The following is a 20927-nucleotide window of genomic DNA, read 5'->3' as shown; positions in this document are numbered from 1 at the left end:
GGACACCATTCCTCACACTAACACCAATGATGGGACACCATTCCTCCCACTGACACCAATGATGGGACACCATTCCTCACACTGACACCAATGATGGGACACCATTCCTCACACTGACACCAATGATGGGACACCATTCCTCACACTGACACCAATGATGGGACACCATTCCTCTCACTGACATCAATGATGAGACACTATAAACCCGGAAGTGCAGTGATACGGGCAGCTCAGGACACAGAGCCATGGCGGTTTTACTGATCTTATACACCGAATATCTGCGACTTAATTGTGAGCTGATACTATCTCATTTTTAGTAAATTGCATTCAAAATACTTCACCAGAAGAGTCTTGTTCTTTACTCCACTTGGAGCCCTTTAGGATATTACAGCCCCCTTCCTGAATGAGTAGAAGACTGCCAGGAATTTTTCCATATGCTGTATCCTTACACCCGGAAGAATTTCATCTATATTATTTATCCACCATTATATCATCTGGTGCTGGAGTCACTTATATGAATATTGTTTGAACACCTACTGGGAAAATCACTCAAGATCTGGGGCACTTACATTCACCTGAATGAAGTTTTGATTTATGTTGTCATTCCTTATCACGATTTATTTCCAATTTCACTTTACTATTTTGGATTTATTTATATTACTTGGCACATGATTCACCGAATGGACTTTTTATTTAAGCACTGATTTATTGTCACACCATCTTTATTTTTACACTTATTTTATTTTTATTCAACTGCATTTATACCACTTTGTAATATTCACTTGAAAGCACTTTATATCTTTTATATTTTGTTGAATAAGCGCAGCTTTATTTTCCATCATCTTTGCGTTTAAAATTTTGTTCAGTGTATATAATGTTTGGGGGTTCTCAATATTTTTCTAGAAAAAAATAATATATATATATATATATAACTTTATTATGTAGGAAAGAAATGTCAGAATAGTAGTTAAAAACAAAGTTTGCGTTTAGCTCTTTTTTATCTGAAACTGATTGGTTGTCACACACAGCTGCTCCAGTGTCAGTAAATTCCAAGAAAATATATACTGAGAGGAAGCAGTGATTCCTCCACAGCCCTGATAAGGAGTAAGGGACATGCAGCTTCCGCTCTATACCTGTTCTCCTCCTCACTGCTGACAACTAACCTCACAAATACCATATTTACTTCCATTGATATCACTAATATAGAGTAAGAGGGGACAGGACCCAGCCTACAAGACACGCCCTACAAAATCAAACCAATCTCTAGCAGCCAGTCCCACTTCACCCCCGCCCCTTTCTGTTATCCTATCCAATGGACGCGAGCATATGGCGTTGCCCTCACCTTGTGTTATATCAGTCAGGGCGGAAACAAAAATATTTTTTTTTCACATCTTTCAATAAACTTGATTGTACGCGGACAGTGACATCGCCAGTGAGTCAGGTAACACGAAGTGGTGTGTGGAGAGTTCTGAGCGGCTCCCAGCCTGTCAGATGGTTGTATTTATAATACAGGACACCCCGTGTTGTGTGTGTGTGTGTACGGAGTGTGTGGTGTGGAATGACGTTGTCAGTGAGGAGACCCGGGCTGTGTGACGTGCAGGCAGCTGTGTGGCTGGTGCTGTGTAATGAGCGCCCTCTCCGGTCACGGCTGTGTGTGTAGTGGCCATGTGGAGGAAGATTTGTCTTTAGACACTGCAGGAAATGGAACTCCCAGTCCTATGTTACAAATACAGACATTTCTGTGCCAAATAGAAAATAAAATACCCCTTTCATCACCACCTAACAACACGCCACACATATGTGTCACTGGGCGGCCAGTGTTCGTTCTGAGCGCGCTCGCTGCACGAAGGCCGAGCGCTCAAAGACCGCGCACAGTCCAGACTAAAGATTGGTCACATGATCAGTGAATTTTCCCGCCCACCAGGCATTCAAAACTGTCCCTCCAGCTGTTGCGGTGTAACGTTAGAAAACCATACCTCGTTAGAATTCCATACCCTTGTCACTTCCTGTCAGAAACAGCTGAGCAGCGTAGCAGTGCGCATGCTCAGAGCCCCGGATACATCATTGAACAGCAGAGAAGTTGACAAGTGCGCATGCTCAGAGGGTATGAAATTATCACGGCACTGTGTGTAATGTTATACTTGCGGCGGTTACATTAAAACAGTTCGGCTTTAACATGGGTCATCTCCGCTCCTATCCCTGTCACTTCCCAGATGTCGGCTACTAAATATAAAAGCGGCGGCGGGTGTATGAAATGTAAATGACGGAGATGTCGGCTCCGTGATCCGCTTTTATATTTATTAGCCGAGATCAGGGAAGTGACAGGGATAGGAGCGGAGATGATTAATGTTGCAGAGGAGCTGTTTTAATTTAACGGCGGCAGGTGTAACGTTACACACACTACTGTGATAAATCCATACCCGCCGTAGGTGCACCGGAAGTGACGAGGGTATGGTTTTCTCACGGGTATGGTTTTTTCACGGAACAGCGGAACTACAAGTCCCATCATGCCTCTGTCTGTGGGAGTCGTTCTTGTAACTGTTAGCCTTGCAATGCCTCATGGGACATGTAGTTTCGCAACAGCTGGAGGGCTGCTGGTTTGACACCTGTGGGGGATATGGGCCATACACACTATACAGTTGTCTTTAGATTTTTTCCTTTAAGCCCCGTACACACGTACCGATTGTCGGCCGTAAATATTCGGCCGACGACCGATCGGCCGATTGTAGGCTTGTTAGTATGATGCTTCCGACAGCCGACAGCGCATTTTCGGCCGAACAGAATCTTTCGTGCAGGCATTAAAATTTTTGTTGGCCAACACCAGAACGGCCGATTGTTCGCCAGTCAGTACAGATTTCGGCCGACAGGCAGCCGATTAGCAAGACTGGGCATGCTCAGAAAAGAAAAAAGACAAGGAAAGTTAACCATCACATGACATCACTTCTGCAGTCGGCTGTTTGTGTGCAGTCTTTTGCAGTTTTCAACAGACACGACAGCCCTGGACAAAAGACGGCCGATCGTTCGGCCGACGATCGGTACGTGTGTACGGGGCTTAAGATTTACCAAAACCATATAATATGAGGTCAAATCTACACACTTTCAATTTGTATGCTGTCAGGCAGGCCACTGCACTACATAGTTGAAGGTAAATCTAACAACAAAAGTTGTATAGTGTGTATCCAGCTTTAGGCCAGTGTTCTGCCGAAAACTCCAACTACTTTAATTCCTATGACTCTACACCAAGAATAATTGGAGATTTCGACCACTTGGTGTTTTCACCGAACACGGCAGCCTTTACACTCCGGTACACGCTATAAGGAGTGGACATTGTTAGTTCGCCCGCTGGTTGTCGCCACCTTGGTTACTTGCGAGCGAACTAAAAATGTCCACTCATTATAGCGTGTGCCGGACTGTATACGCTGCCGCCTGTTCTGTGAAAACGCCAAGTGGCCGAAATCTCCACTTATTCCTGGTGTAGAGTCTCCGGAAGTGACGTGGTTTTAGCTCTCAGCAAGTTGGAGTTTTCGGCAGAACATCGGCCATGAACACAGCAAATTTTTTTCTTGAAACCATGGGTTGCAGGATAGAAATTAGCTTGATTCCCCTCATCAACACAGACTGTGTTGATATGGGAATCCCTCCTGCTGAGACAATGGGGTTTATTTACTAAAGGCGAATCCACTGTGCACTTGGAAGTGCAGTCGCTATAGATCTAGGGTTGCCACCTCATCCCTTTATAACCTAACACATTAATTACGCAGGTTATGTGGCTGATTAAGGTGCTAATTAAACTAACATAGTGCCTTATCTGCATTGAATTAGCCTCAAAACCTGTATAATTCATATGTGTTCGGATTTAAAGGGATGAGGTTGCAACTCTATGTAGATCTGAAGGGGACATGCAAGGAAAATAATAAAAAACAGCATTTTTGCTTGCATATGATTGGATGCTAGAAATCAGTAGAGCTCCCCGTCATTTCAGATCTCCCCCCCCAGATCTGCAGCGATGTACTCCCAAGTTACATAGTAGTTGAGGTTGAATAAAGACAATAGTCCATCCAGTTCAACCTGTATAGGTGTGAATCATTTCTCATACCCCTGAATGTTTTGATCCTTGAGATGTACGTCCAAGAGTCTTTTAAACGTAGGCATACTCCCCGCAGTTACTACCTTTTGTGGCAGAGAATTCACAGGTCTTGTAGCCCTTACTGTAAAGAACCCCCTGCGTAGCCTGAGGTTAAAACACTTCTCCTCTACACGCATTGTATGGCATCGTGTCCTCATGCATTCCTTGCAATTGAATAGTTTTTTTTCTATGCTCTGATCACCGTTGAGGTATTTGTAAATTGCTATCATGTCCCCTCTCAGGTGTCTCTTCTCCAGGGAGAATAAATCAAACACTTCTAAACGCTCTTCATAATTAAGGTCCTCTAATAACCTAATAAGTTTTGTTGCCCTTCTCTGTACTCTCTAGCTCCAACACATCCCTTCTGAGGACTGGCGACCAGAACTGGACAGAATAGTCCAGATGTGGTCGGACCAGTGTTTTATAAAGTGGTAGGATTATATTTTGTCTCTGACTTGACAAAGCTACAATTGTAGCGAAACATGTCATTGTGGCAATCGGGAGGCTCCACAGAAGTGCAGACACTCAGCTCTCCGCCCCTCACGGCCTCTGAGTGACTCCTCGGCTGGCTATTCACGGACTTCCGGCCCGGCGAGGTGACGTCATCAACGTGCGCCTCCGGTGCTCACGGCAGGCATTGAGTGAGCGTAACGCTGAGGCTCCGGTCTAGGAAGGCGGCCGCATACTAGACCGTTTGAGCCCCCCCGCTGTCGATCCGGTCCGTCGTTTCATCTGCCAGCCACGACCCTCCTGGCTTATCATCAGGTCCTCATGAACCCACCAAGGGTTTCTTTTTTTTTTTTTTTTTTTTTTTATTAAATAAAATACCCCTTTTTTTTTTATTAAACAAACAAAACACAGTACACCAAAAGAAAAATGGCAGTGCAACATAAAAGAGAGGATACAGAACATACAAAGCATCCTCTCCAATCATCTAACAAAATAGAACCACAGTACAGAGAATACCCAGTAATCATGGTAAAAGGGGGGGTAACACATTATTATAAGCAATATATAACGACACATGCGGAGCAAAAGAAGTCACTTTAGACATCGCCTAGGAGGCGTCAGACACCGAGGAGGCAGTAAGATCAGAGTCTACCCAGAAGGACCAGATTTTATTGAATTTCCTCGGACATCCTCTGGCCTCATACGTCAGTTTATACAAAGGCAGAGCCTGATTAACAATAGAGATCCAAAATGGAACGTCAGGGGGTGTGGAAGATTTCCAACGGAGAGCAATAGCTTTCCTAGCATAGAAAAAGAGCAAACGCAGAAATAGTTTCGTGCGAGCCGGAGCATCCTCATCATCCACATACCCTAGGAGACAACGAAGGGGGCTACAGACATTGGACAATTGAGAGATATCAGTTATAAAGGCCGTCACCCCTGACCAAAAGGCACGGACAGGGGGATATTCCCAAAACATGTGAAAGAAGGATCCCACACCAGCAGAGCACTTAGAGCAGAGGGGGGAGGATAATGTACCAATTTTATGAAGGAACAGGGGAGTGTAGTAAGCCCTATACAGGAATTTTAATTGTATGACTCTATCCCTGGAGGAAATTACAACCGGGATTTGTTCAGGAAGGACGTCATGCCATACCTCCTCCGTCAAGTCCGGGACGTTCTCACGCCACTGGGACTCAACCACCGCCAAGCGCTTAGACTTAGAATGCAAAAGCCTACGATAATATGTGGAGACCAGTTTCTCATGTGAAGAGTCAGAGAGGAGATATTCCAAGGGGGATGGCTCCAGCGAGACATCCCGGAGGCCAAACTGCGCAGCCGCCGCATGTCTCAGCTGGAGGTAGCGAAAATGAGCCGTAGATGGTACAGCAAAAGTGGACTGCATGTCCGCAAAGGACCGGAAGGTTCCCCGGACATACAGGTGATCAACAGACTTCACCCCAAGACGGGCCCAAAAAATACCGTCGTCCCGACCGAAAAACTCCCGAAACCGTGGATTGTGCCAAAGGGGGGCATTAGGGGAGTACGACCCCGGAGGGTCGGCCTCACCCAATGCGGTAGCCGCAAAAACCCGTAGAGTGACCGAGATAAGTGCAGTGTTCGGCCTGCCCATAGTAGATCTACAGTGCAGCAAATTTTGCAGAGATTCATAGGACGTGAAAATAGCCGCCTCCAAGGCCGCCGCAGCATGATTGTCCTCGGGATGGAACCACCAATGTGCGTGTGCCAACTGGGAGGCAAAATAATAAAGGCGTAGGTTGGGCGCTGCCTGTCCCCCCGCCAATACAGGTAACTGTAACGCATCTCTGGCCACACGTGCCGGCCGACCCCCCCAGATAAATGAAGTGAGGAGCGAATCGATGACCTGGAAACGACGTTTGGTAACATAGATCGGGGAGTGACTCAACACATACAGAAATCGGGGAAGGAACATCATTTTAAAAATGTTGATCCTACCCAAAACCGTGAGAGGAAGCTGGGACCAGAGCTGTAGAGAAGATTTAAGTCGGGCAACCAAGGGATCTAAATTATTGGGGAGGAAACGAGACAAGGGAAGTTGAATGTCAACCCCCAAGTATCGAAACCGATCCACCACCTGGAGAGGGCATGATGCGAGAGAAGGGGGCAGAACCTGGGGATCCAGGGGGAACAGAGTAGATTTACTCCAGTTCACCCGGAAACCCGAGAAGTGACCGAAGCGATCAATAATGGACAATAGAGTGGGGAGGGATTGATATGGATCCGCTAGATATATCAACATATCATCCGCATACAATGAAACCTTTTCTTCCAAGCCATTGATCACAAAGCCCGCAACAGCCGCACACTGGCGGATCTGCGCAGCCAAAGGCTCAATGGCCAGGGCGAAAAGCAACGGGGACAACGGGCACCCCTGCCTAGTACCCCGAAAAATGGGAAAGGAGTCAGACACAGAATTATTGAACCTGATACGGGCACGAGGGAGATAATATAGAAGTTGTACCCATTTTATGAACCCCGATCCGAATCCGAATTTCGCCAATACCTCCAAGAGATAAGGCCACTCCACTGAATCAAAAGCCTTGTGAGTGTCCAGGGCTACCACAACCCTGGCCCCCACAGAATCATGAGTCGTCTGAAGGTTGGTAAAAAGTCTACGCAAGTTGATCGAGGTAGACCGGCCAGGAATAAACCCCGACTGGTCCGCCCCGACCAAGTCCGTGACAACCGTATTCAGCCGTCTCGCCAGGACCTTGGCCAAAATCTTCACATCTGTATTAATAAGTGAGATCGGACGGTACGATTCACAGAGAAGAGGGTCCTTGCGCGGCTTCGGGATGAGTACTATAAGGGCTTCCGTCATGGAGGGTGGCAGACGTCCCTCCCTCAGAGCACAAGTAAACACTTTCAACAAATGGGGGACCAGCAATTCCCTATAGTGAAGATACCATTCAATGGGGAAACCATCCAAGCCAGGTGTCTTATTATGTGCAAACGTAGCTACGGCCTTGTCAATCTCATCTGTGGTCAAAGGGGAGTCTAAGAAGCGAGATTGGTCGACTGACAATGCGGGCAATTCAATATCATATAGAAAATCATCAAGTTCGATAATAGTGTAATGGGCCTGGGTGCGGTATAAAGAGGAATAAAATTCAACAAAACTATGAAGAATATCAGGAGTTTGTTCTACAATGACACCGGCCTGGCTGGTGACCCGGGGAATGATACAAGGTTGAAAATCCGGCCTAGCTAAGTAGGCCAACAAGCGACTGTTTTTGTCCCCCAGTTCAAAAATTCTTTGATTCTGATATAACAGTTTTTTCTGGGTGCGCTCAATAAGGACGAGATCCAAATCACGGGCTCTGGCCCGCCAAGCGGCGTGATTCTGAGGGGAGGGGTCGTCAGAGTATTGCCGTTCAGCCGTATGCAATGCCCGTTCGGCGTCAACCAACTTGGTCTGACGTGCCTTCCGAGCATGGCCTATGGCAGACAAGAAGGTGCCCCGCATAGTGGCCTTGAAGGCGTCCCAGGTCAGCAGTGCCGACCCCTCCCGTCCATTGAGCGCCCAGAAAGAATTCAATACCGTGAGCCCCTGATCAGTCACCGCGGGGTCCGCCAGCCACAGAGGGCTCAGTCGCCACAATTTATAGTTAGGTGGGGACCCCAAAGCAAGGTCCACCAGCAAAGGGGAGTGGTCAGATACCGCCCGAGGGAGGTACCTGATCCCCGAGAGCGGACCCAGCAGTTCCCGAGAGAGCAAACAGAGGTCAATCCTAGATAGAGTGTGGTGTGAGCTCGAATAACAAGAAAACTCAGTAATCCCCCCATGTTTCCACCTCCAGGCGTCCGTGAGGTCCAATTTGTCTAAGTAGGAGCGCAGGGGGGTATGTTGGGAAGAAGCAGCCCCAGAGCGGTCCAAAGCATTGTCGAGGACCGTGTTAAAGTCACCCGCCATAATAAGAGGGCCCTCCGCCATTTCCAAAACCAAACCCAAAACACGGTCAAAGAATGACTTAGTAAACGGCGGGGGGACATAAACATTCACCAGGGTATAAGGTTTACCTAAATATTCAATAACAAGGATAACAAAGCACCCCGAGGGGTCCGTCTTTAGATGTTTAATAGTGACTGGAGCGGATTTGGCAATTAAAATGGACGTGCCTCGGGCATAGGAAGAGTAGGTAGAGTGTAGCGCATACGCCACGTGTGCCCGCTTAAGGGCCATAACCCTGGACCCCTGGAGGTGTGTCTCCTGTAACAAAACAACGTGAGGACTATGGCGTTTTAAATAGTCAAACATCAGAGACCGTTTCACTTTAGAATTTAGCCCCCTGACGTTCCATGAGATTATACGTAGAGTAGACATAGAAATATACCAACAATCAGCGTTAGCGCCCCGTAGGTCAGCCCAAAAACAGGCAAACCCCGAAGGGCCAAGGCACAACCAGCATCTGAGAGGAGCCCAGAAAAAGGAGTACACATAAGACATAAAAAAAGTGACCACAGTAACATAGTAAACAAAATCAACTGTATCGCATAAGGAGAGAGCATGACCCCAAAAACAAAAAAAGGAAAAACTGTACCGACCCTGTGGATCAAAAAGGTGCAAACAAGCAAACCAAAAAGAAGAAACCCGCCTAAACCCGCAGGTTGCAGATGGCAATAGTAACAAACACCCCCTCCCCCCACCCTAGCCCACCCGGCCCTCAAACCCCAACAATTGAGAGCTTTGTAGCCCATAACAACAAAAGGAAGTCAAATGCAGGGAAACGTGGATCTGCTCGTCCTGTAGTAGACAAACGAGAAAAAACAATAAAAAGGAAGGAGATGAGGGGGGAGCCCCCCCACCCCAAAAATGCCCATCAGCAAAAACAGAAAAATAGGAACCCCGACCCTCAAAAAAAGGGAATAGCCATCTGTCCCAAAAAATCAATCAAGCGAGAGAGGGTCCATGAAGAGCACCAGGGCGAGCCCAGAGCCCAACCAGACTATCAGCAGATAGACAGTCTTTCATCTAGGAGGAGACCGCCGGTCCTGGCGGCCAGGAGAGCCACGGCCCAAGCAGTCCACCCCTTTGCGCGGCCTCCCGAGGATCCTGGAAGAAATGAGCCTTGCCTTGAGAGATGATCCGGAGACGGGCAGGATAAAGCATACTATATGGTAACTGGAGATCACGCAGCCGCCTCTTAACTGCCATAAAGGAGGCCCGCTGCTTTTGGGTGGCTGCAGAGAAGTCAGGAAAGATGGAGATAGCATTATTATTGTAGGAGACACGGCCCTTCTCCCTGGAGGCCCGTAGCACAGCCTCCCTGTCCCGGAAATGCAGAAGTTTAATGAGAAGAGGACGAGGTGGCGCCCCTGGTGGCAGGGGGCGCAACGGCACCCTGTGCGCCCGTTCAATGGCGAATAACGGAGAAAAAACATTCTTCCCAAAGGTGTCAAGGAGCCACTTTTCCATAAATGATTCGGGGGTCTTTCCCTCCGCCCCCTCAGGGAATCCCAGAAAGCGGAGGTTATTACGTCGGAGGCGATCCTCCATGTCAGTGATCTTATCAATGGTGGCCGTGTGACCCCTCTGTAAATCAGACACAGAGGCCTGCAAGGGGCGGTGGGCATCCTCCAGGTCGCCAATACGTTGTTCCGCGTTGCCCACCCTATGGCGGAGATTATGGACATCCTGCTTCAGGAACGACATCTCCATCCTCACAGACTCAATTTGAGTAGTGAGAGAGGCCTGACAATGGCGGATGGCATCCATGATGGCAGCAAGGGATGGCTCAGGCCTATCAACCCCCACCCCCGCCTCAGCAGTGGGGTCCAGGGGGGAGGAAAGAAGAAGGTCACTCACAGTCTCATGCCGATGCAGGGAAGAAGAGTCGTCAGGCTCCGAACCACCTCCGTGGGAGAGAGAGGCGGATGGCTGCGAGGATCGTGCAGCAGCAGCTGGCTGGCTCGAGCTCCGTGGCGGGCCGGCGCCATCTTGGGACCGCTCGAGGAGGGAGGCCGACGGCCGGGATCCAGGCACCTCCGGACCAGGGGGACCGATCTTCACCATCTCCGCTGATGCACCGAGGGATCAGGAGTACACAGGCGTCGGAAGCAGGTGAGTAGCGGCTCGGGGTTCCACAGGATCACTGAAGGATCAGGGCAAGCAGGAGAGAGCTCCGGGACCGCGCTGCTCTCACATCAGTAGCCGGCCACGCCCCCCACCAAGGGTTTCTACACATCAACTAGTGAGAAGACACAGAGGCTTCTGGGAGCGGTAGGACTGTGAAATGTCTGTGCATTGTATTGTTTTATTATTGGATCTACAATAAATTTTCAAGAGACTATCTATTGGAGTCCATACTGGGGTTGTTTGTTTATAGTGTACACATCTGAGCGCCATCCCTCAATTCTCTTATAATAAGTTTTGTTGCCCTTCTCTGTACTCTCTAGCTCCAACACATCCCTTCTGAGGACTGGCGACCAGAACTGGACAGAATAGTCCAGATGTGGTCGGACCAGTGTTTTATAAAGTGGTAGGATTATAGTTTTGTCTCTGGAATACATCCCCTTCCTTATGCATGCCAATATTCTGCCAGCTTTGGCAGCTGCAGCTTGACATTGCATGCTATTGCTAAGTTTATCTTGTACTAAGACCCCCAGATCTTTCTCCATTTTTGATACCCCCTGAGGTTCCCCCCCTAGTGTGTATTTTGCTTTTATGTTCTTAGTCCCTAAGTGCAATACCTTGCACTTATCCACATTAAACCTCATTTGCCATGTAGTTGGCCACTCTGTTATTTTGTTCCGGTCATTCTGTAAGATTTCTGCCTCACTATGTGAAGTTATTGTCCTGCTTCTAGAAAGATCTATCATCGTATGTGGAAGTTGTATATTGCATGGTGTGAGTCTCTTGGGGTTCCCCCTCGCTCTTACTCGGTGGCTCGGATCTTGGCCTTCCTTCAACGGGGAGTTGATCAAAAAGTGGCCTTGAGTACTATCAAGGGTCAGGTTTGGGCCTTGACAGTTTTCTTCCAAAGGCCACTAGCCCCCCATTCCCTGGTGCGTAACTTTATCCAGGGGGTGCGACACTTGGCACCTCCGGTGCGACCTCCGTTGCCACCTTGGGACCTTCATTTGGTGCTGTCGGTTCTCCAGAAACCTCCCTTTGAATATATTTTTGAGATTCCCCTGCTTGCCTTATTCCAGAAGGTGGCCTTTTTGGTGGCTATTACTTCTGCACGCAGGGTGTCGGAACTGGCGATGTTGTCCTGTCGTTCTCCCTATCTGGTGGTTCACAGGGATAAAGTGGTGCTTCACCCGGATCCGTCCTTCCTTCTGAAGGTTGTTTCCAGTTTTTACTTAAATGAAGACATTGTGCTACCCTCCTTGTGTCCTAAGCAGTGGCGGCTGGTGCTCAAAATTTTTGGGGGGGCGCAAAAAGAAAAATGTAATAGGTATTGCTTCGTGCCAAAAAACGCAGTAAAAAAATTGCGTGACTTTGAAGCTGTGCCCCCTTCAATGCAATGAACACTGTGCTTTGCCCCCTTCAATGCAATGAACACTGTGCTGTGCCCCCTTCAATGCAATGAACACTGTGCTGTGCCCCCTTCAATGCAATGAACACTGTGCTGTGCCCCCTTCAATGCAATAAACACTGTGCTGTGCCCCCTTCAATGCAATAAACACTGTGCTGTGCCCCCTTCAATGCAATTAAAACTGTGCTGTGCCCCCTTCAATGCAATAAACACTGTGCTGTGCCCCCTTCAATGCAATAAACACTGTGCTGTGCCCCCTTCAATGCAATAAACACTGTGCTGTGCCCCCTTCAATGCAATGAACACTGTGCTGTGCCCCCTTCAATGCAATGAACACTGTGCTGTGCCCCCTTCAATGCAATGAACACTGTGCTGTGCCCCCTTCAATGCAATGAACACTGTGCTGTGCCCCCACAATGCAGAGTTCAGCGTGCATGCCCCTTTCAATGCAGAGCGCCACAGCATTGTCCCCAATCACTGCAGAGCGCCATAGCATTGTCCCCAATGATTGCAGAGTGCCCGCAGCATTGTCCCCCAATGATTGCAGAGTGCCCACAGCATTGTCCCCCAATGATTGCAGAGTGCCCACAGCATTGTCCCCCAATGATTGCAGAGTGCCACAGCATTGTACCCCAATGATTGCAGAGTGCCCACACATTGTACCCCAATGATTGCAGAGTGCCCACAGCATTGTACCCCAATAAATGCAGAGTGCCCACAGCATTGTACCCCAATAAATGCAGAGTGCCCACAGCATTGTACCCCAATAAATGCAGAGTGCCCACAGCATTGTCCCCCAATCAATGCAGAGACCAGCGTGCGTGCTCCCTTCAATTTAATGCACTTAGCTGGCGGCAGCGGCGGGTTCTTCCCTCCTCGATCCAGTCCGTCCTCTCTGCGGCGGCTGCAGCGGCGGCGGGAAGGTGAGCGGCTTCTCCCTCGTCCTCCGAGCGGCGGTGACGGTGAGTGACTGACTCACGCACCGGCACCGCCCCCATTGTGACGTCAGGGATCGGATGTCCTGGATGATGATTGGTCCAGGCTGGAGACTGGACCAATCACAGCCAGGATATCAGAAAGTGGGGGTGTCCAATCGCAAAGACTTGTGCTCGGGTTACGCCCCCAGAAGGCAGCCAATCGGCGCCTCTTCTGGGACGTAACCCCACCCCCCCTAGCCACCACTTCCATTACAGAGGCCGGCGAACCCAATTTTTTTTTTGTAAAACTTTATTTGTTCGCTTTGTCATTTTTTTTTCTTTTTTTTCCTTTTTTTAGGGGTAGGGGGGCGGCGCCCTGGCGCCCCCTATGCACGGGCCGCCACTGGTCCTAAGCCTAAACATCCTAAGGAATTTGCACTGCATACTTTTGGATGTGGCTCGGGCAATCAGGGTGTACTTGGCTAGAACTGAGTCTTTTCGAAAATCAGATTTGCTCTTTGTACTCACAGATGGACCAAAGAAAGGGCTGCCTGCGTCTGCTGCGACTATTTCCAGATGGATCAGACAAACAGTTGTGCAGGCTTATACAATATGGATCAAGTTCCACCTTTCCCTGTTAAGGTGCATTCTACTCGAGCGCTTAGTGCTTCCTGGGCCTTTCGCTATCAGGCATCTGTGGTTCAGGTTTATCAAGGCGGCGGATGTGCTGGCATCTGCAGATTCCTCCTTTGGCCGCAAAGTTTTGCTGGCTGCCGTTTTAAGGGTGTTTTTAGTCTCCCTTGAGGGTGTCTAATGTTTTTCAGGAAGGTCTCATCTTTTTTTTCTGATGAGCTCTATGTAGCCTGGTTGGTTATGGTTCAGCCTTGGGGAATTGTTTTCTGCTGTTCTCACCCCTCATGTTTTATGGCACTGCTTTGGGAAGTCCCTACTGTTAAGAAGAACAGAGACTGCGTCCGTCAATGAACGATAGAGAAAATTGGATTTTTGTCTTACTGTAAAATCCTTTTCTCTGATGTTCATTGATGGACACAATACCCGCCCCTCTGTTTTGAGTTGGGTTGGTATTGCTTTCTCTGACACTGCTTTGTTACAAAACTGACATCCTATAGCAGAGAGAGGGAGTATACCTCCTGGGACTGCCCATAAGCGTAGCCAGAACTTTTTTTCTGCCTAGTGTCCTACTCCTGTAGGGGGCATTATAACCCTACTGCATCCGTCAATGAACTTCAGAGAAAAGGATTTTATGGTAAGACAAAAATCCAATTTTTTGCTGAAAGTAATGGCTTTCTTCTGGCCACTCTGCCATAAAGCCCAACTCTATGAAGCATACGGCTTATTGTCGTCCTATGTACAAATACTCCAGTCTCTGCTCTGGAACTCTGCAGCTCCTCCAAGGGTTACCCTAGGTCTCTGTGCTGCCTTTCAGATTAATGCCCTCCTTGCCCGGTCCGTGAGTTTTGGTGGGCAGCGGTCTCTTGGCAGGTTTGCTGTTGTGCCATGTTTTTTCCATTCGGTTATGATAGATTTGATGGTGCTCCTGGGGATCATCAAAGATTTGGATATTTTTTTATAACCTAACCCTGACTTGTACTTCTCAAGAACCTTGTCCCTTACTTGTTTGGAGAGTTCCTTGGTCTTTATGGCAGTGTTTGGTTAGTGCTGCCTCTTTCTTAGGTGTTACATCCTCTGGGGCCTTTCAAAAAAGGTGTGTATATGTAATGACAGATCATGTGACACTTAGATTGCGCACAGGTGGACATAATTTCACAAATTATATGACTTCTGAAGGTAATTGGTTGCACCAGAGCTTTTTATGGGCTTCATAACAAAGGGGATGATTACATATGCGTATGCCAATTTTCTGTTTTCTATGCCTAAAAAATCGTTTTATGTATATATTTTTCTCATTTCACTTCACCAACTTAGACTATTGTATTCTGATCCATCACAAAAAATTCAGATTAACAAAACATTGAACTTAAGGCTGTAATGTAAAAAAATAGGTAAAAAGTCAATGGGTGTGAATACTTTTGCAAGGCACTGTACATTTTTTTGCATTGTTTTTCCCACCCCTTATGCATATACTGCTTTGGGACGTCCCAATGGTCTAAGAAGATCTGGAGCTGTGTCTGTCAATGGAGGATAGAGAAAACTGGATTTTTGTACTTACTGTAAAATTCTTTTCTCTGAAGTCCATTGACAGACGCAGCACCCGTCCCTCTACTTTGAGTAAAATGTTTTTTTTTGTCTTCTAAACACTGCCTGCAACGAAGCAGGCTGCTGTAGCAGAGTGTGTGGGGTTATGTGCGCAGGGACAGCCCTCATAGGCGTGGTAAAGCTTTTTCCTGCCTAGTGTCCTATTCCTAATGGGAGGAGCATAACCCATTGGTCTAAGAAGATATGGAGCTGCATCTGTCGATGAACTTCAGAGAAAAGGATTTTACGGTAAGTACATATATCCATATTTTTTTTTTCAAAATTTCCAGTCTTTTTTTCATTTATTTAGCAAAAAAAAAAACAGCAGTAAATAAAAACAAACAAAAGAAAGCTCTAATTTGAGTAAAAAAAATGATATAAATTTCATATGGATACAGTGTTGCATGACTGTGCAATTGTCATTCAAAGTGCGACAACACTGAAAGCTGAAAATTTGCTTGGGCAGGAAGAGGGTAAAAGTGTTGAAGTGGTTAAAAACCGTGTATGTGATGGGAGTGGATATAGGATGTCTAATTATTTTTTTCTCTGTTGTTGATTGGTTCATGAGCGCTTACACATGCATAGAACATTTTAAATATTATTGTATAGTTTTTATATATATATATATATATATATATATATATATATATATATATATATATATATATAAAATGGTTAACCCTTGTACTTGCAGAATATTACCTGCAATAATAAGCTGGAGAGTGCATTAATTATTGTCTGCTCAGAGACAGAGGACTTGCTGTGAATGAAGTCCAGTTCAGAGGAGAAGTGTCATTGCTTCCCAGCCTGGTTTGCTATAGAGCTGGACAGCCACTGCTGTGGAAATGAAGGGTCGGATGATCAGACATTGCCTCCAGCTCTGTGCCAGGCTCCCTCCCACACTTCAGTAGCAAAACTCACAGCTCTGGTTAGTATCTGCTGTGTCACTTTGGACATTCTCTTGTTGCAGTGAGTCAGCTTCGTAAAGATGAGCCTGCTGTATGTTCTGATCGCGGTAGCTGTCGCTTGCCAATTGGTTGATGCCACTTTGTCAAAGAGTGACTCAAAGAAAGCATCTGCAAAGACTCTGGAGATAAAGGTAAGGTAACAAATACTGGGATGTCTTTCAAAGTGTGTGATAAAAGAAACACTAACTATGAAGAAATCCCACTGCCAGAACATTATGTACCTGTGCAATAAAATGGAGTTTTAGTTGTCTTTCAAAACAAAAATTGTCATTTGTTTTAATTTGTTTTATTTGTTTAGGAAATTGTACATATGAGTAAGGCTCCATTCACACCTGAGTGTATCATTTTCAGGCGTTTTTTGGGTGTTTTTCAGGCGTTTTTTGCAGGTGTTTTGAGGCAGGCATTGACATCTAACAAAAACGCTTGTAATCTGCCAAAAAAGAAGCTCATGTACTTTTTTGAGCTTCAGGCTTTTCGCGCCAGGCGACAAAACACTCATATGTGAACAGGGGCCATTGAAATGAATAGGATTTTGCTTGTTGAGCATTTTGAGACTTCAATGATGAGCGTCTCACGAGCTAAAAAACGCTCAGGTGTGAACAGGGCCTAATGGTTCTCTTCTGTGAAAGGGTCACTGACGCTAACTTTACCAATAACTTAAACTTCTTCATAAAACTCAGGATGTTGATGTGCTTGCTTCTATTTCCAGCTAAAATAATCAAATTTTCCTTTTTGTCTATAGTTTGATAAAGTGACACCAAATAACATCCCTAGTTTTCCCAAATAATCCATACACATCCACCACTTAATGACCCTGCAATCTTTTTTCATGAAATTGTTTTTACTGTCTTTCTGCCTCCTTGTATTGTCCTCTGTAAGCTCCAAACCTCCCCCTCACTTTGGTTTGTTTGAAATGAGCAGTGCATGTTAGTTGTGGTCATGTGTACTGCTCTATGCACGCTACACATCCCACAGTCCATGATCCATAGTCCATCCTGGAAGCCGGCAAAAGAGGGTGGCTAAGTTTCCACATACTGTACAGTGGGACCATGAAGAACGGATGTAGCCACCCTATAACAGGAAGTCAAAACAGAGCAGCAACAAGGTAAGTTGCCTATTTACTAGTAGAGATTTGGGGAATTACACAGGAACTACCAAGACAAATGTTCACTGAAATGAAAATGAATGCATATTCTCTGGGTTGCTTTGTCCTTCTGTTGAAGACAGGCTTCCCCCATTTACTAAGGCAGCCCATAGACGGGTTGCAGGAAAGAAGTTTGTACAATTCACCCATCAACACAGATAGTGCTGACAGCCATTGTCTTCTCCTGGCATGGGGGCAGGGATGGCCTCCCCTGCCCGCCCCCACCCCTATACTGGGAAAAGACAGTGATTATCGCTAGGGGCTATAACAGCCACGTGTGATAATTGGTAGCAAATCCGGAAGGCTGGTTGTACCCAAGTTGATCGATGCCCATTAATGGTTCGAATTGCAGTTCCTGCTGAAGCGGCTGAGTTTCGAACTGTGTATGGCCGACCTAAGCTCTGGAGCAACTGCACTTGCAAAGTGTACACTCTATTTGCCCTATAACATATTTAACAAACAAGTAGAAAAAAAAAAAAAAAGCAATGAAATCCTAAAACAATGGAGGACATTTTAGTTGGATTTTTTTTTTTCTTCCAACAGTGGGACATAATTTGCTTAACCCAAAGCTTGGACATTACACAAAATGAATAGTGGATGACATGAGAATAATTTGTTTGACTTCTATAACTTTAAAAGGCAGGTGACTTTATAGATAGCCTTACTGAGTAATGAGGTTCAGCATGCAGAAATGTTTGGGCCAAACTGTCCATTTTTTAAGTCGTTCTCACTGGCTGTACACATCAGAAATCCTGCCCTGCCTCCCGGCATCTGAAACCCCTTAAAGGGCCGGGAGGCACCAGCTTCAAGGGGTTAACTTCTTCCCCTGCCCCAAAGCAACTTATATGCGCCCTCCAACTGCTGCCATATGTAATCTAGCATATAAATATCCCTGCACACTGTATTCATCTCTGGTGTGATGTTAATGGAAAACAGTCTTTATCTCAAATCCCACTCATGGGTCATGCCCCTATGATGCATTTCACCCACATTGAACTTAATTGTAGAGGTTAACCTCTATAATTAATCCCAGTGTGGGTGAAACATGTCAGAGGGGCATGACCAATCAGCAGGATTTGAGCTGAAGCCTATCTTTCATCTACTTTACACCAGAGTTGATAAAGTTTGTGACAATCTTTTTATGCTAGATTATATCTTGGAGAAAGATGTGCCCTGTTTTGACCAGCACCTGAACACAGAGTGTAAACCTCGGAGACTGATACTGCAGGCTTGGACCAGCGCCGCTCTGCTATGATTTTTGTGAGCTGTCATATATAGTTGCATTCTCTCAGCAGCCATATATTTGTACAGTTCCCTAATAGCAACTGTACATGCAGTCATTCCCCCAGCAGCTGTTATTCCTGGCTTTGTATGCATCACAGTGTTAATTGATTACTGCAATTTCTTTCATTGCCTGGCCATAGTGTAATCATTAATTACAGAGCCTCAACCTTGCAAATGAGCTTCTCAGATGGCTATCTAATTTGCACAGCTTTCTCTCCCTGCAATGTGTGTCATGTGACTAATATGGTCTACATACTGTAACATGGACACATGACACCAAGTGCAGGGGATAATTAGCTAATAATAATAATAAAACTAATGAATTACCACTATGCCTGGCTGCTGTAAGACATAGCAGTAATCACTAAACACTATTCTATCCACAACAGCGATGCCACTGCCTATCAGGAAAGAAGTAATGGAAATTCTCTCCAATGGGGAAATTAAAAAACATTTTTAGTAAACCGGAGAAGGGTTAGAACTTTTGGCAATGCTTTTTGGCTGCCTGTACCTTCCAGTCTCAGTAAAAACTGCTCTCATGCTGGTGTCACAGGCACAGAAAGTAAGGCAAAAATCTTGCTAGTGTGGTGAAAGACCAAAAAAAAAAAAAAAAAAACAACAACTAATTTTAACTTTAAAAAATTAAAACTTGAAAAAATTGGTTGGAGTTAGTCTTCAAGACACAGAAGTAGCTTCAATGACTAAGAGTCGGTTCACACTAAGGCGACACGACTCCTTACTACTTCGGGGGGCGACTTGTGCATTACCATGCACCACGACTTCGGAGCGACTTGCAGGGACTTCACATAATGGAAGTCTATGCAAGTCGCTCCGAGGTCGCCCCGAAGTAGTACAGGACCCTTTTTCTATGTCGGAGCAACTTGTGTCGCTCCTATTAAAACGGGTCCTGTAGCGGTCAATGGACTGCGAGGGAGCGCGACTTGTCAGGCTGACAAGTGGCCTGACAAGTCGCGCTAGTGTGGACCGGCTCTTAAAGCCCAAATTGTATTTTTTTGTGTCAAAATAAATAAATAAAAGTTTTGACTATACATACACTTAAAAGTATGTGTGTATATGAATGTGAGTTAGGGACCTTAGATTGTAAGTTCCTTGAGGGCATGGACTAATGTAAATGTACAATATATATGTAAAGCGCTGCGTAAATTGACAGCGCTATATAAGTACCTGTAATAAATGAATACCTAAAAAGTGAACCTGTGCTTTGTCTATGCAGTAAGAGTATGAAGGGCCTCTAATAATTAGGTTATACACCAAGATAAAGGGGGGTACCATCATCCTAATACAGAAAAGAGAAACAGACTAGAGACCACCCCCACACTCAGTCTCCAGGTAAGGAAAAAATGGACTATCTCGGTACCCAAACATTTACATATCATAATGTAAAATGCCTTGATCGCCTTTTGGTTTTGATCCTTCTGGGTAAGCAACTTTGTGACCATTCGGCCATTTTTAGCTTGTCATTATATGCATCGCTACTACTATGCTACTGCATAAATCTACTGTTCTCTTGTACTATTTATTTGTTACAAATCTTATCAAATATTATTTCTCCTAAAGAAGTGGAGTTGTCCACGAAACATGTAGAGGAGCCTTCTGTACACTGAGAATTCTTTATACCATCTATTCCCAGTATACCTCTGGGAATATTATTCCATCAGTGTTATGCTTCTTTTAACTTGATCCAAAAGATATGCTTTGTTTTAGCCCCCGTTCACATAGGGGCGACGCTACTTCGCACCGCGACCTCCGAGGTCGCGGTGCGAGCAGCGCGCCGCTGCCTCGGAGCGGCCGCCACGGACTTCATAACATTGAAGTCTATGGCGGTCGCCTCCGGGTCGCCCCAAAGAAGCTCCGGACCCTTTTTCTAGGTCGGAGCGAATTGTGTCGCTCCTATTAGAATGGGTCCGCAGCTTCCCTATGGGAGGCGACCTGTGAGGCGACCAGGTCGCCTCACAGGTCGCCCTAGTGTGAACCGGCACTTAGAGTTTGATGTTTTTATTTCTGTATGTGGATAGGAGTAAACTAGATATTTTCAACTTGTATACCGTTCTGTCTCTGTATTGCAGAAACCACTTTCTGATCTCCCTGTCCAGGCCAGAGGATTAGTCACCACTGATGTTAAGGCCAAGGACATAGTGCTTGATCACCAGAGTTACTGCATCAAAAATGTGAAGGAGCGCCATGTTACTGGGGATGTACTGGGATATGTAACACCTGTAAGTCAGTAACATTTTATGTACCTCCTTTTACAATTATATTTATTATTCTTACTTTATT

The 20927-nt window shown here is 46.2% G+C and overlaps 1 protein-coding gene across 1 annotated transcript in view; it reads left to right on the top strand.

Annotated features, from left to right (window-relative positions):
- Nucleotides 1-1346: 1346 nt before the first annotated feature.
- The window catches only part of CHID1 (chitinase domain containing 1), a 1130290-nt gene continuing 1110709 nt past the window's right edge, over nt 1347-20927 (top strand). The window contains exons 1-3 of the mRNA XM_082269929.1: nt 1347-1441; nt 16204-16332; nt 20717-20866. Of these exons, the coding sequence (XP_082126055.1) occupies nt 16222-16332; nt 20717-20866 (261 nt within the window). The 5' untranslated portion in view covers nt 1347-1441; nt 16204-16221. The remainder of the gene's footprint in view (nt 1442-16203; nt 16333-20716; nt 20867-20927) is intronic.

The sequence above is a fragment of the Pelophylax lessonae genome (assembly GCF_965119305.1).
Source record: "Pelophylax lessonae genome assembly, chromosome: 10".
NCBI classification, from domain to species: domain Eukaryota; kingdom Metazoa; phylum Chordata; class Amphibia; order Anura; family Ranidae; genus Pelophylax; species Pelophylax lessonae.
The sequence above is the reverse complement of the archived record's forward strand: the minus strand, read 5'-3'. Positions and strand labels throughout refer to the sequence as shown.